Genomic DNA, 15,164 nt, shown 5'->3' with positions numbered 1-15,164 from the left:
ACAACAGTGATATTGCAAACGGCGTGCATTACAAGAGGGGCGTTGAGGACGACTCAGCTGCGGCTAAAGGGTAGGCAACGACAGTATGGGATGATATGTACGTGGTGAACTACAAGAATTCTAAGGAAATTTAGAGAAATTCTCGTTGGTTTCTGTACCCTTAGTCGTGTGTAAACTTGTATAGTGAGCGAGGGAGGCTAAGGAAAGCGAACATATAATACAGCAGTAGGTAAGGAAAGCGAACATATAATACAACAGTAGGTAAGGAAAGCGAACATATAATACAACAGTAGGTAAGGAAAGCGAACATATAATACAACAGTAGGTAAGGAAAGCGAACATATAATACAACAGTAGGTAAGGAAAGCGAACATATAATACAACAGTAGGTAAGGAAAGCGAACATATAATACAACAGTAGGTAAGGAAAGCGAACATATAATACAACAGTAGGTAAGGAAAGCGAACATATAATACAACAGTAGGCTAACAAGAACCGCTTTCATACTATGCCTTAATGCGACTGAATAAACTTCTCATACAAAGAACTATCTGACAACCTCTACTCTGCTTTGTTGTTGCAACATGTCCCTGTGACACAATGGGTCATGCGAAATGTGAATATGAAAATCATGTATACCTACTGGTCATGACTATGACTCTTCTTTTTTCCTTGTAGTCTCATTATGTAGGTACTTTGAAGACTCACTCTTCTCTCGAGGATGGGGGGGTTTTGGAAATCTGTAAGTTAGTTTTCATTCAACAATAGTACTGCATGCTTCTCCGGAGATTCCTGTACATAGTCTTAGATGCTTACCTCGACGTCATGCTCCATAGTGACGAATAAGTACTCAGTTAAACTCAACGAATCAAATTGAAAAGTCTAGAATGCGAGTCCCTTAGAAACAATGTGGGAAAACATGCACATGGTCATTACGTGTGTTGTTGACAATACGGATTTCATATTATGAGGAGGAAAGTCTACACTAGAGCAGACTTTGAAGGACAAGTAACCCTCTAGTACACCACGGCAAGGCGGTGAAAGTTTCGGGAAAAATTCGGAAAAAATGTTGATTTCCATACACTTCTACCCGAACTCAGCTGAGGAACGTATAATCTTCCAACACTGCCCTTCCACTATCGTTTGATACCATTAGATACCAACGCCTCACATACTGCGGATGAACAGGCGTTTGCTGCCGGGTACATCTCAATACAGTGCTCGTAGCGGTCGACCCGTGTGGTCTCAGATTCCTAGAGGGCTACATCACTGGTGAACATATCGTCAACAACTTCCGCAATCTTCGAGATTATTTTCTCGGAAAAGTTGATGAACCCTTTCCCGACGTGAGTCACAGGGCATGGTTTTTTACATCATTCCACTACCATTGCCAGTGCAGCAGCTGCTGGGATATTGCCTGAATTGCCGTTTCATTAAACTAATTTTCAGCGTGCACGATTTCAAGAATTATCGAGACGTCGTTTCCAATCGTAGTCGAATCACGATCATATACCATAAAAACCTGAGGCAACTCCCGTCATTTTTGCGTGTACCCTCCTCCCCTTTCTGATGGCGATCTTGGCGCCATTAAATTGCTGTGAGGACACTTCCTGACTGTTTTCGAGAGATATGGTACGTAACCGACCGAAGCATCGATCAGTAGCATTCCGATGGAGGCAATAGTCTGAATCTCCATAGGTTGTGGTGGACTTCTTGAGAAGCCAATACGTATGGTTCGAACGGCAAGTGGCCACAGATGATAACGGTGAGTGCGCCTTGTTGCGACGACTTTTTTATTCTTGACTCTGGTAACTGCAGTCTACGATGATTATTGGAAAACCGCCAAGTTCGTTCTGCAACAGTATAAAGGAGAAGTAGCCGGAATACAACGGTGAGATATTCTTCACTCAATTTCGAACTTCCACAGTTTTGAGAATTCGTCAAGTACTGTAGCACAGTACGCCATCAAATCGCTCGTCGAAATCTCGCACGGTTAAGTATCATTTATGCCCGAAATTTGCCCTCAGGAGCATAACCATGGCGTTCCCAGTGTTGTTATTTCCGTCCGAAAAAATTGTGGATTGTATCGTGTTCGGCGACTACCCCGAATCTTTGACGCGCGCACGCAGAAGATTCTCAAATCCAGAATGCATATTCAGATATTTCGATGAGAATAGCATTACCAATGAGACCTACAATGCCGACCCTTGGCAGATCGCTACGGTCCTCAACGCTATAGGGGATCTCCTTGACATTGTGTATGCACACAACGGCTGTGCCTCTGTCGGTATAGCAATCGATCAGTTACGTCCTGGTCGAGGCTAATGATACCAATACTCACAACACTCCCGATCCCTTGTGAGCCTCCTGTTCCTTTTGAATCGGCGTTTATTAGTATTGGAGTATACGTTCCCTCTCCTAGGAGTTTCCTCACTAATTATACGAGTTTATGCACGAATTCGGGTGAAAGTTCCCCGAAACCAACAATAATTTCCAGAAGATTCTAATGTCACCAACACATGTAGTTGACCATGTGCATATCTCCCCACATTGGCATTCAGTCAACGGCGTTATCGAATGATCAAAATCTGCCCTATTATCGCGGAATCAATCGTATCGATGATTTCCTTGTGGCTACTATTTTGTGAATTGATAATATCGATACACAAGTTAGTAGCCGGTTAATGACATGCATTGCCTTCAGAGGCCTATTCCGTCACTCAATGTGCACCGCTCTGGTGAAGGTCGCACCAGATTTTACTGATCTCCGCCTCGGCCACTCCGCTTGGTTCACGTAAGACCGTCGTAGCACAGCTCGCGGGAAGACCTCCCAATTACTCTGTGCGAGATCCCAAGATGGTTATCGCTTCATAACGTCACATTTCTCATTTTGAAATCAGTCGTTTGTATGGTTTTTCTATATTCATTCCCCCTGGTGACGAGCTTCTGTGAGCGGCAGATAAAATCCGAAGCGTGCCGACTACAGTATATGATTTCCTCAAATTCTTGTTCATGTAACCGCTATGGGGTTAGACTGTTTGCTTCCGTGGAAACTAATTCGAAAAATACAAGAATCTTTCTCGGTAGTTACGCCGCTACGAACAGAATTTACAAGCACTACCATATGCATTTCGAACAGAACAAGGCCGAGGTGCACCACAGAATCAATATCGTGGCGCGCGAAATGTCTCACCAGGTCATGAGTTTCTCTTCCTATGCGGGCTCCCAAATGTCACTGGATGATTTCTATCTGATGAGTTCTGGTTTGGCCATGATACAGACAACGCTGTGGGTCCTCGACAAAGACACCCACATGAAAATCAATCCTGAGGCCCTTCTAGCATGGCAAAGTAACAGCGTCGTTGAACTCCTAGTGATGATCTTTATACAGGAGTAAGGATAGCCAATCACTTGGCAACCGACGGAGCATCGTGGTTCGAGCTATACAAACCTCATAATAGTGGTACATACAATAACCAGTAGGCTCACTATTATCATCTAGTGTGGACACCAAGAATGCGATGAAGGTACATGGTTATTGACTTTAATAAGTTCACACCTGGCCAACCGCTGAACGACGATCTTCTTTGGGTTATCGAGTCGATCCCAGGTGTGCATAGTCTAACCCTGACAACCTTGTGAGATGAGTCCCATAGGTCTCACAGTCGGGGAGGATCTCACCAGGGCTCTACGCTGGGGCTATTGGGCATCGTAAGAAAAGCCATGCGGCTTCTTGAGTGCCGTAGAGAAACTCCAAGCCAGGTATAATTCCCCTTATTTCCCTGAAGTCCGTCGCGCCGCTGGTTACGACGAAGCGTAGGTCGTTCGTCATGAGAACATGGTACAGTCGATGAAGTAGATATAATAAAACGCACAACCCATCGTTCACGTACGACCTCGCAGCTAGAGGGGAAATCTTTCGACGAGACAGCCACTTGGCCTCGGTGACATCAGAGGTCTTCAACCCACTCGGAGTGGTGACAGCAGTGGTGATAGTCAGGTGATGGACTTAGCGGAGCTCATCCGGAGTAACCGGTATGAGATCGATCCTCTCTCAAAGCATGACCCCACGCTAGCTCTCTGTGCTCGAGGAGACTTACCTGATGACAACCCAGTGAGGCAATTCGGTTCAGCCGATTATAGGCTTATAGCTGTGGTTAGATAGCCAACGGTTGTTATGATACCAAGGCCACCAACTACACCTGGGGATATCAGCACATGCGTAGTGTTGTTCAAGCTGGCCCGACTATGTACACGTTCACTAGTCGGACTCGCTAAGTGCACGCATACATCAGGTACGGGCCTGCCCTGAAACCCTTCCGATGGGACGAGTACGAGAAGAGGGCTGGGCACACGCCAACTTCTCACCGAGGTTTACCCGATGAGTGAGACCTTCGTGTTCGACCAATGAATCTAAGGACCTCCTTTCGACAGTGTGGAAGTTAGATACGATTTCGGCTGGTTCGTTATGGAGCCCAAGTACCCTTGGACTTTCAAGGGGAAAATCAAACAACCCGAGAAGAGTATCAACTACCCTCACGGAGTGATGAAACTTCTTCCTAGTTACTTATCATGGTGAATGGCGAGAGGTTCGACCATCGAAATACCAGTGGCCTCAGTGGCGATGGGAGTGGGATCCTCCTCACAGAGCTCACGATACGCCGGCGGCAGCGGCTCTTGAATACGCCATTATGCTATGAATGATTTTCACATGCATTCACCATCGTCGCGATAACTCTACTGAGTGATTGCAACCTGTCGAGGAATCGACCATTTCTGGCTTCAGCACGCAAGGTTGAGTTTTTCTACCGTACGTCATCCATCGAATAGTTGTGGGATTATTACGAGGAGTGGGGATGCTCAAAATCATGTGGCGATTAATACGTTACTTCTCCACGTATTGTCGACGTTCAACATGGAACCAACACGTAGACGTCGTCTTTCAATTAAATTGAGTATCCATTGCTTGAGATCGTGTGCGCGGAACATGCTCGTATCACTGTCTGTGTACTATGGATGGGCAGCGTAACGTTTTTTACGGTTTACGTTACGGTGTGCGTAACGTAAGCGGTTTACGGCTACGGAAAGACCTTACGACTTTACGGTTGGTGCTGAACTGCTTTTTTGGAATTGAGGCGGGAACATTCGTTGCACTGCATTTCATGATAGCTCAAATAATTGTTAAACTCATTTCTTGTGGCTCGGATCCAACCGAACCGCTGAGAGAGTTACATTTGGTTTCGAATTTACCACTCGCCTTAGCAAATTCCGTCCGTCTTACTCCCAGGCTGGCCCGGAACTGCCAGGCTGGCCTCGTCTACGCATGCGCATTCACATGAAATAGATTTAGGCAACTTGAGTTATCAATCTTCGTTTTGTCCTCTGCATCTCCCTAAGACCCGTTACGGCGCCGTAATTTCACGGTACGGAGCTTGAATCGTAACCGTAAAAGTGAGTCGTAACGATCCGTAACGTAATTCTGCCCATCTATACTGTGTACTAGTGAACACAAAACAATGGCTGCAACAACAATAATTGTCCAACGACAATCAAAATAATGTAACCGTCGGCAAGACTGTCACTCAAAGGCAAGCTTCTTTAAGTAAAGGGATAATACACAAGTGAGCTTTCGTTAACTTCAACCAAACGTTCCTCACCAGCAACAGTCGCATCAGTCGAGTTAGAAGGCGAATCAGGACAGTGGTGCCTCTGAGGCCAATATGATGATGAGGTAGAAGGTTCATCGAATCAACCCCACCTTCATCGAGTCCAATCCCTCCGCATCCATCACAAAGCCGTAACACTTGATGTAATCCTCCGGGCTGAGCTTCGAGTTTGTCAACCACGCTGAACGATCTGCGAGCAGCTCAATTCATGAACGAGCTGAGACTTCGGCAGTTACCCTCTTCTGGTGGTTGCTTAACATGCATAAACTTGCCGCTTGCCCGCATGCCCATAGTCTGAGAATCTGATGGGCCGCTAATGCGGCTTTCCTGCGCTTCGATAGAGTGCCTACGAACATCTATCATACCAAGGAAAACAAAGTGCGAAGCCAAGCAGAGACTTTTCCGTCCGAAAATGACCATCCTTCGGACGCAAAAAAATAAACACTTCACAATCAGCTGCAAAAGTATCAAAATTTCACTTTCGCGGGGGCCACAGAAATCAGAGAATAAATTATATGTAAAACTCCACGGTGAAACATCGTCTTCAGTAACTCACCGGCTATTCAATTCGTGCCGTTGCCGTTTCGGTGAGACACTTCTCGAACGGGACTGACAAATATAGTAAACCTTGAAGAATGAGCAGACTTTGGTGGGCTTACTGTTGATGACAAAAAGTGTTTCCGGAATTTCAGAATGCATCCTTCTAGCTCATCCTTCGAATACGGCCATGTGCTACACGTACCTACTCATGGAACCAACAACGTTACTTTGGATGAATTGCAAAAAGGATGATGATCCTTACGACAGTTTGGTTCCCGACCATCGACCACCTCCTCCTTGTGAGAGGAGCTTGCATCGCTCATGGTGGTATGAGCGTGATAATAACTAAGTCCAAATGGCCCCTCAGCCACAAGGTATCACAAAACTCAAGACTCATCATGAGCTGCTGAAATTTTTCTAGCTTGATGTTGATCGAGATTAGATAGAGAAATGACAAGGAGATGGAGAAGAACACTAGCAAACATAGCAAGCCAACAACAACAATATTCATACATCACAGTGTCGATCAGCACAGGGCTCCGATATAAGGACAGTAGCATGAGCCTAAGCGGTCGTAAGAGTAGGGTGAATAGTATGGTGCTCAGCAGGGACAGAATCACTGCTGGTGACACCCGCTGTTGGCGACTGCGGTAAACGCGTCGCAATATCATGGACAAGACTAGCCACATAATAGGTATTCGGGATGGAATACCTGACAAGAGATGACCGATAAGGGGAGAGGCTATCAGAAGAACAAGCAGACAATGATGTGCCGCTTACTTTGCCTTGGAGACCTTACACTGACCAACAGCTATTGAGTAATAGGAGTCGTGTAAGTGATGTAGATTCTCCTTCATCGACTCTGTTGTTGCTAATGACTCATCCAAGCACGACGTCGATACAGTCGATGAGCTCGTAACCTGACGATATCATAGAACCCTTCATCATGCAAGTGACAGGACTTACAGCTGTAGGAGCTTCCAGATCACCACGGGGCGTCTGTCGAGTGGAGTCTCTGCAAAAGACAACACTGTGAGGATCAGCAGGGGACAGGGCACACAATTTACGTTATAGTAGGTGACTTGACCACTTCTGAGTATTCAACTTCATGACCATCCGCAGTGATACCGCCTGAAAGATAACATCATATTCCATACAGAGGTAGGATGAACTTACTCGCACATTTCAAAGAATGTTTTCCACCATCATGCATAGGCCTGAAAACAATACAATATCCTCCATGAGAACGACCCAGGTTCAAGCCCCGCAGAAGACATTTCCACAGTAACCCACTTCAACTCGCTAGGCTGTTGAGAGTGGCCTCTCAAAGCCTCCCAACCCATCACATCCATGATGCACTCATAGTTCGATTGCCGTGACGCCGACGATACACTCCTGGGACAGTCGTGCTCATGTCTGCATCCGGCATCATCCTCAGCGGCCCTCGCACTCCCTATAATTTCGTGGCGCGCGAAAACTCACCTAGTGTATTTCGGTAGCCACTGCTGGACAAGTGTATCCTCAACTGCTTGGTAGACATCTTCATCACGGAAAGGATATGCACCGATAACGACGCAAGTATCGACCTGTGGGCGAGCGCTATAACTTTCGGACTTCTACAAATTAGCAAAATCGCTGTTACCTTTGAATCAGAGGCTGGATCCGTCTCGAGTATCTCATAATGGAGTATGCTCTCTAGATTGCATGCAATCGAAGAATCTTTAGGTCGGATTTCGATATATCTGAAACACAGATACGCCAGTCAAGCTACTGCAAATCGCCACACAGAACAATCGCCAACTATAGTTGACCATTTGCACATTTCCCTAAACTATTCCTTTCCTTACCTATTGCCCACGACAATCTCGGCCTCACCGTTGGCGAGAGGCCCCGCCCAAAGCTGTATCATGAGGTCCCGGGTTTGGGGAGCGCCAAAGTCGGTTTGGGTATTATCGAAAAACCACTTCAAACTGAACCTACGTTGGAAAAACTAAGAGAGGCGCGTCAGTCAAGGCGTCTGCTCACTCGGTCCGGTCGATGTAGCTACCGGGAGTTCTCTCCTGGAAGTATTTTAGCACTTCTTCAGCGCCGTTCATCCAATTATGGTCAGAAGCTGAAAAAAACACCCTTACATGGAATCGAACCTGCGACCTCGGAGACTTACTGTCAGCACTAGACGAAGCAGCACGGGAACGAGGAGAGCTGATGCCTGCTGTGGACTCCGTACCTTCGTCGATCTGAAGCACCACTTTGCAATCTGCGAAAGGAGTGGTATAAGTACGCAGACGTACCTCAGCCAATGAGTGATCTTCCATAATACAACCACACTTGAGAGCCTCAGTGTGCTTCCAAACACCCCCAGGACTGACAACAGGTTTGAATCGATGACGGAGAGAAACAGGCAACTCACTTCCGATAGATGCAACCATTTTCGGGTAGAAGGTAGATCGGCAGCTGTCCGAGAAGCCTCTCCAAGACTTGTTTAGAGTGACTCGTTGTCACGACCATTATAGTATCTAATAAGGCATTTAAAAATGACAGGTGCAGGGATCGAACCCCAGACCTTACTCTCGTCATTAGCCAGTTGTTGAAGACTTGCCATGAGATCCTTGGGAACTGACATCAGAGACTGATATAGTTTCGCCGGTACACCACGCCTCGTCTTAGATGGGACAAGACAGTCCATCAAGTCAAACACCTGAAAGTTTCTCTCTCAACAGCGGCTTCCACCCTTCCAACCTACCAGGAGGCGCTTCTTGCTACACTCAATGGAAGTGCGCAACTTATTGAATGGTAGCAGAGGAGTTACCTGAGATGCATAGCAATATGACCATCACTCGAGCATCATTAGATATTCTACCGAGGCAGAAATATCTTTTCGTTGTGCGCAAGCATCTTTGAGAGTAGCGATGAAGGTCTCAGCCCAACGCTGCGCACTGTGGCTGTTGACTGATAAACGAAACTAGCAACAGCAACCCAGGATTATGATAGGACTTACTGTATTTGAAACAGTAGTCATGCATCTCCTTACGACGCTCCTCACCCATAGTCAATGCCTCGTATATCGCCCAGGACACCTCCTCAAGGTTCCATGGGTTGATCCGAATCTGGAAAAAACACAAGTTCAAATTGAATACAGTCGAAAGCTTACGCTGCCAGCTCCAAGATACTGCGCGGCTCCTGCGAATTCACTAATCACTAGAACGCCGTTCCTAAACAATAATATCAATACCACCCCTTCGACAACTCCTACTGTGACGAACGACACCCTCATCGTTGCACAGACTTACTTGTGTTGTTGAGATGCTACGAATTCGTAGGCAACTAGATTCATACCATCGCGGATAGATGAGATGAGCGCAACATCAGCCACTCTGTATAAGGCAGTCTAAAAATATCACAACCAAGAATTGAACCAGGGTCACTCGATAGGAAGACAATGCGCTGAACCACTTACCAATTCCTGATGGTCAACGCATCCATCAAGATAAACCACTGGAGGGCTAGTGTAAAGGTTGCCATGCTTGCCACAAATCGATCCAACCATCTCATGGACCTGATGCTCGTCAAAGTTAACTCTCAAAACCCACGCCCAACTAACCTGACGCCTCAACCGTTGGTATTCAGGCACTTCAGTCCTAGTAGGAATAGCCAGTTGTACCTAGGACAGCATTACGATGATTGTAAGGCGTGGTATGAACTCACCAAGACACACTGAGATGCCCATTCAGGATGCTCATCCAAGAACATATCGAAAGCCTTCAGTTTGTGCGGGATACCCTTTATATAATCAAGACGATCGATACCTTACCAAAAAAAAACTCAGGAACCGACCACAGGCAACTGTAGAGGTGATAAGAAGATACTACTACTACGTGCTGATGACGCAGGTGGCAGCAGAGCTGAGAGACGAAATACAATCTACAGGTGGTAGTCATAGGCTATGACCACAACGCGGCTTATACTCCTGAGTCCATCGCTATGAGCCATGGCGTTTCATAGGAATATTAATTTCTACGAAATTCTTATTGCTTTCTGATCTACAATAGCGATAAAGCCGACTCCCATCGAGGTAAATTGTGCGTTACCGAGAATGACTTTCCTGTCACCCCACTGCTCCTTCAGACTGGCCACTCTTGCTGCTACGGTCACAGACTCAGACAATGACTTGAATGGAGCGGGGTCGATGCCAATCGGTATTGTAGCACATTTGACCTTATCAAAATAGAAAAATACCTTCACCAGGATTCGAACCGGGGACCTACGAAAATGCCATTGAGAGGTGTCGCGTCAACTCCTTGAGGAGTGATCTCCAAAGTGGTTAACTGTACACAGCTGGACAAGAAGTGCCGAACATAGTCGTGCACCTGAAAACTACCGATACCACATTCCAATGATATTTCGAAACCAACTTCGCGGATTATGAAAAAACTACTAATACGACTCACACGAGTACTTAGACTTCCAACCGATGCAGATACAACTCCTTATGAACTTACATGGAAGGCTAGTAAGTTGGCCGACAACAGACCTTGTAAAAGCTCTTCTCTTTGCCTGAAAGAAAATAACTTCATCCCACCAGCAAGAGCCGTTTATAGTGAACATTACGGTAGCATTTTATAGATCTCAGCTGACGGGAAAGGTGTATGAAGAAACCAGCCAATATTCACATTGGGAACTCTCTCTCGCAACAGCTTGGGCACCTACAAACAAAGGTGAGGAATATAAAAGACTAGTCGCTATTACCAACATAAGGTGATAATCATGAACCCAAACCAAATCGTCATCATGCAGAACCTACAATAAGTATCTTCATGGGCATGCGTGCAGATTATCGCAGCGTATCCTACCTTCATAATAGCATCCACGAACTTGGCATTAGCTTTCTGGTAGGTTTCCCACTCTAACGTTCTACCCTCAATGACACCTGAACAACAACTCCTTTCAACATCATACAATGCAGCCAGTGACGAAAAAATATGCACATGGTCAACTACATGTCTTTATGACAATACGAAAATTTTCGGGAGGAAATTTCGGGAAATATTCGTTAGTTTCTAAACACCAACTCTATGCGAATGCATATGGAAACTCTCACACTATAGTTGGGAAACTCTTGAGCTCAGCTGAGGAACCCGAAAATATATTCCAACACTAAGTACAGTAAAATGGACAATCAAAAACGTGAATAACCCTCACCCCACTTACGCTGTGTTGACGGAGTAATGTAATGGAACAGAGGCCACAGTGTGTCGTTGCAGAAGCCGTTATAGTACAAGTCGATCTCGGCATCAGTTAGGAACACTGGATAGCATCCTTGATCTCTCACCTAAACAATAATATAAAACTAAATCTAAGCAGTGTTGGAGTAGGAACATATGTTCGCTCTCCTCACCTGAGCTCGGAAGTTTTCTCATTAACTATAAAAGTTCACATAGGAATTCGAGTAGAATTGTAGGGAAACCAATGAAAATTTTCGAAAATTTTCGTCAGAATTGCATATTATCACCAACATAGGCTGGGACCTACCAATTCAGCGACTTCCTCCTTGTCTTCATCGGGCACCTCACACCCCGGCCAGCCTATCCAATGCATATCAATACCGCTCACCCCACTTAATGCTGATACCAGCCCTCCCGAGCTCTTGCTGGCGACCCATTTCCCAGTGGCATCGTCCTTATGAATGGTACCTACACAGAAAAGCAACTCTTAACAGCTCAACTGGTCAAGCACCAAGGATACCAGTCGCAAGACCCCAGGTTCAATCCCTGCACATAACAACTAGTCTTACATGGTAAACGATTGGCCACCGATATGAGTCTATGGCGCTCATCCGACTGCGGATGGTCTCCCTCCTTACTACAGCGTTGCGCATCCCTGAAAGAAATTGACAAGATGTAACATTGCAAGATACCCCGACTTACTCATCAACTTTTTCGGCGATCTCACCAGCGATTTTTGCCTCAGCGACACGTTCACTTCCCGAAAGGACAAGTTCAGTCAGTTTCTGTTGGGCACATTCTTGGGGCGTTACCATTATGGCGATTGAGAAAAAATATAACTGATAGCAAAAAACATAAAAACGACACAATCTTCACCATCTCGAAAACACTGGTACGCTGAATGACCACAACCATAACCTGAAACCATCGTCACCACTAATCGAGCTAACTCTCTTCCAACAAAGGTACTATCAGCAGACAAGTCGTACCCATATAGGGTTACCTCCTCATCATCATCAAGGAAATCCCTCCAAATTCGATGGGAACCAACAGCAAGCAAGCACATCTTACTATTGTTCTGTCGATGCTAATACCACTCCTCACTACGACACAGGTCCATTGACTTCTTCTATGCGATAGAGCGAGCTCGAGAACGTTCTAGATAGAATAATAAGGTCATCACGACAATCCCTTCATCACCAACTTCTCCACACACTGCCCTGGAGGAACATCATACTAGCACAGAGAGTATCTTACGCAGCGACAAAAACTAGCAGCAACCCACACAGAGTGTTGTCTCTAATCTTACACACAACACAACCAAGGTGTCCCCGAACAAGCAATAGTAGTAAGGAAACTATCATTAACAGAATGTTGTCAAGCCTTGCCTACTACTGTCCCTGTAGTAGGTTTACTCTTCTGATGCAAACCGAAAGATTCTTCCTCCTCAGGAGTGAGCTTAGGCAGCTTGTCCAACACGGGTCGTACAGCATCAAGATACCTGATAAAAATACCAATTTTGTGGCGCGCGAAAATGTCCGCGCTAGACCGACCACCATTTGGAAACAAGGAATCCCAACAACTATTTCTCTACTTTCAAGCACGAACGGAAAAAAGACTACGATAGAGATGGTATAACAAAATGACGGCTATAATCCAGCGACTATATTTTCCCACAGAATATTAAAGTTTCACCCGTTTTATGTTAAGTGGCATAATTCTCCCTGAAAATGCGATATTCGCATTATACAGTAGTCGTGAAATATATTTTTCACTAGTGTTTTTCATATCACGGGTGAAACTCCATTGGACGTCTAGAATCCTCATCACCTTGCCGAGGCCTTGAGTTTAGCCTCGAAGTTCGAAGTCTCATCAAAGACCATCTGCTCGATTTTGGCTAGATCCATTGCACTAACATCTACCTCGGTACTAGTTTGCAAGGACTCTCTACTCACTCCACAGTGATCAACTAACCTAAAATGCGACAAAATCTAAGCGGAGCGAAGCTGTATGATGATGCTGCACCTACCATTGACTGTGAGTATCTATGAGCTGCGACAATACCGCTTCGAGCATCCTCTCAGTCAGTGACTGCTCTCCCCCATCAGTACCCAACCGAGGGGGATCGGCCTTCGGAACGGCTTTAGGTGTTACCTAACAACGGCCTTGGTGACACCAGGGTGTGACACACTGACAAACGGTCGCTTACGGTCTTCTCGATCGCTGCTGGCGGTGGGGTAGAAGGCTCAGCCGCAGATGATGCTGCAACAGCATGAGTCGCCTTGGGAGTCGAAACCTACGAGAAATTCTAGCATAACGGTACAACTGTTTGCTGCCTATCGCGAGGTATCGAGTTCAATTCCCCCCAACACTACCTCTTTTGTAGCCTGTAACTGCGCCCTCTTTGCTCTAAGGTGTTCTATTGTACGTAACCGGCTGATCGCCGACTGGGCGCTCCTCACCGGCACCTCCTACAAGGCAGAAACTCTCCGTCACGCGCCATAAAATTACATTTAATTCATACCGGCGAACTCGGTTTGTGCGCGGCTACCGGGGGCGGCGCACTCTTGGCCGTAGCCGGCAGTATTGGCGAGCTCGACGCCACTCGAGCTGGTATCAACTCCAGTAGCTAAACGAGGAGGAGGCTGAGCATCGGCTGGGAGATGATGCTCGCTCAACCGAAAAGTCCAAGTCTGACGGAATCGACGAGTATTGCCCTTCCCCGAAGCACTACCTTCCCATCGTCGGGTTTGCTCTTGGGCGTCGACTTCGGCTGAGGAGCCTGAGAGTTCACACAAGTAACTATGCGACTACCACCACTAGTCGAACCAAGCTAGATATGCCTCAACGGCAACTACCGGTAGTAAGGCCTATACAGCCAGTGGCCGTCCCCTGCACTGTGGAATGCATAAGCTGTACCGAAAGCCTCGACTTTCACCACGCCTACTACCTTAGAATGGTGCTCTCTCCCTGCAGCGAGCAGCGGAACTGGCATCGTCGGTGGAGCTACTGCAACATCGCTGCTATCAGCGTCGCTCATGCCAGGCGATGCCTCCTTCTTGTGCCGTGTTGGATGGACAACGGCCTTGGGAGGCGGCGGCGATAAGGTCGTCTGTGGTTTATGCTTTACCTAACATAACTCCTTCATAGCCGCATAGTAGAGCACCACGCTCGCCTCCCAAAGAACCCTAGTTCGAATCCTCCCCCGCTCACTAACCCTACCAAATGGCCTCCATGTAACATCGCTGTTCCCGTCCGAATGTGCGCTGCCGCAGGCGGTGGATGCTGCACCCTTATCTGCTTGCCAACCTTAGCAGGAGCCCTCAACCCCGTCTTAGGAACGCCATGGGACGGACTAGAGACCGTCGACTTCTGACAACAGCAGACCCCAAATGAAGCGACAACAACATCGATAGTAAATAACGAGAGCTTATACCCACCTTAGGTGTAGTCGAGCCGGCCCGACTGCCTCCCCTCCTGGGGTGTATATGGACTTGCTGTTGCTGTATCTCAGTGATACCACTCCCTCGGCTACTCCTAACTTCCACTTTAGGTATCTTGGCGGCTGATTCTGCCGATGGTTGCATTGCTGACAAGTCAGCAGTTAGTCCTGAGATACTATAACTATCACTCTCATACTCCTCAGAGAGCAACCGCACTAACACACTAGCAAGAAACAATAAATGGATTTCCCGACGAATCCTTTTTATCGGAAGTGACCGCCATCAAAGGGTT

General features: G+C 46.6%; 3 protein-coding genes across 3 annotated transcripts in view; 1 reads left to right on the top strand and 2 right to left on the bottom strand.

Moving 5' to 3' along the window:
- The window catches only part of Pmar_PMAR014518 (conserved hypothetical protein), a gene marked incomplete at its 5' end in the record, with an annotated part of 5,832 nt that extends 1,077 nt beyond the window's left edge, over positions 1–4,755 (top strand). The window contains 19 exons of the mRNA XM_002779376.1: positions 693–743; positions 1,158–1,203; positions 1,251–1,347; positions 1,700–1,766; positions 1,820–1,892; positions 2,161–2,259; positions 2,306–2,359; positions 2,706–2,795; positions 3,089–3,351; positions 3,393–3,480; positions 3,529–3,611; positions 3,658–3,712; positions 3,764–3,817; positions 3,861–3,957; positions 4,002–4,115; positions 4,163–4,251; positions 4,297–4,386; positions 4,448–4,524; positions 4,565–4,755. Of these exons, the coding sequence (XP_002779422.1) occupies positions 693–743; positions 1,158–1,203; positions 1,251–1,347; positions 1,700–1,766; positions 1,820–1,892; positions 2,161–2,259; positions 2,306–2,359; positions 2,706–2,795; positions 3,089–3,351; positions 3,393–3,480; positions 3,529–3,611; positions 3,658–3,712; positions 3,764–3,817; positions 3,861–3,957; positions 4,002–4,115; positions 4,163–4,251; positions 4,297–4,386; positions 4,448–4,524; positions 4,565–4,701 (1,724 nt within the window). The 3' untranslated portion in view covers positions 4,702–4,755. The remainder of the gene's footprint in view (positions 1–692; positions 744–1,157; positions 1,204–1,250; positions 1,348–1,699; positions 1,767–1,819; positions 1,893–2,160; positions 2,260–2,305; positions 2,360–2,705; positions 2,796–3,088; positions 3,352–3,392; positions 3,481–3,528; positions 3,612–3,657; positions 3,713–3,763; positions 3,818–3,860; positions 3,958–4,001; positions 4,116–4,162; positions 4,252–4,296; positions 4,387–4,447; positions 4,525–4,564) is intronic.
- Positions 4,756–6,624: 1,869 nt separating this feature from the next.
- On the bottom strand, positions 6,625–12,257 carry Pmar_PMAR014517 (conserved hypothetical protein). Its single transcript, XM_002779375.1, has 32 exons — positions 12,132–12,257; positions 11,999–12,084; positions 11,737–11,897; positions 11,416–11,536; positions 11,058–11,134; positions 10,954–11,004; positions 10,816–10,910; positions 10,707–10,761; positions 10,473–10,574; positions 10,296–10,422; positions 9,913–10,013; positions 9,809–9,868; positions 9,665–9,763; positions 9,498–9,595; positions 9,359–9,419; positions 9,206–9,314; positions 9,068–9,156; positions 8,951–9,016; positions 8,776–8,905; positions 8,618–8,723; positions 8,499–8,571; positions 8,372–8,444; positions 8,233–8,320; positions 8,055–8,183; positions 7,850–7,949; positions 7,690–7,793; positions 7,501–7,602; positions 7,384–7,424; positions 7,275–7,338; positions 7,174–7,222; positions 6,988–7,127; positions 6,625–6,919 (listed from the first exon to the last, which is right to left on the bottom strand). Exons 1-32 carry the CDS (start codon positions 12,242–12,244, stop codon positions 6,772–6,774), a joined length of 3,018 nt encoding a protein of 1,005 aa, XP_002779421.1. The 5' UTR covers positions 12,245–12,257; the 3' UTR covers positions 6,625–6,771.
- Positions 12,258–12,806: 549 nt separating this feature from the next.
- Pmar_PMAR014516 (hypothetical protein) lies at positions 12,807–15,016 on the bottom strand (the record flags this gene model as incomplete). Its single annotated transcript, XM_002779374.1, has 9 exons — positions 12,807–12,930; positions 13,260–13,403; positions 13,459–13,583; positions 13,639–13,725; positions 13,805–13,900; positions 14,164–14,211; positions 14,380–14,559; positions 14,652–14,801; positions 14,870–15,016. 9 exons carry the CDS (start codon positions 15,014–15,016, stop codon positions 12,807–12,809), a joined length of 1,101 nt encoding a protein of 366 aa, XP_002779420.1.
- Between the last annotated feature and the right edge of the window lie 148 nt (positions 15,017–15,164).

Source organism: Perkinsus marinus (assembly GCF_000006405.1).
Source record: "Perkinsus marinus ATCC 50983 genomic scaffold scf_1104296947560, whole genome shotgun sequence".
Lineage (NCBI taxonomy): Eukaryota > Perkinsozoa > Perkinsida > Perkinsidae > Perkinsus > Perkinsus marinus.
Note: the sequence above shows the minus strand (reverse complement) of the source record. Positions and strands in the feature narration are given on the sequence as shown.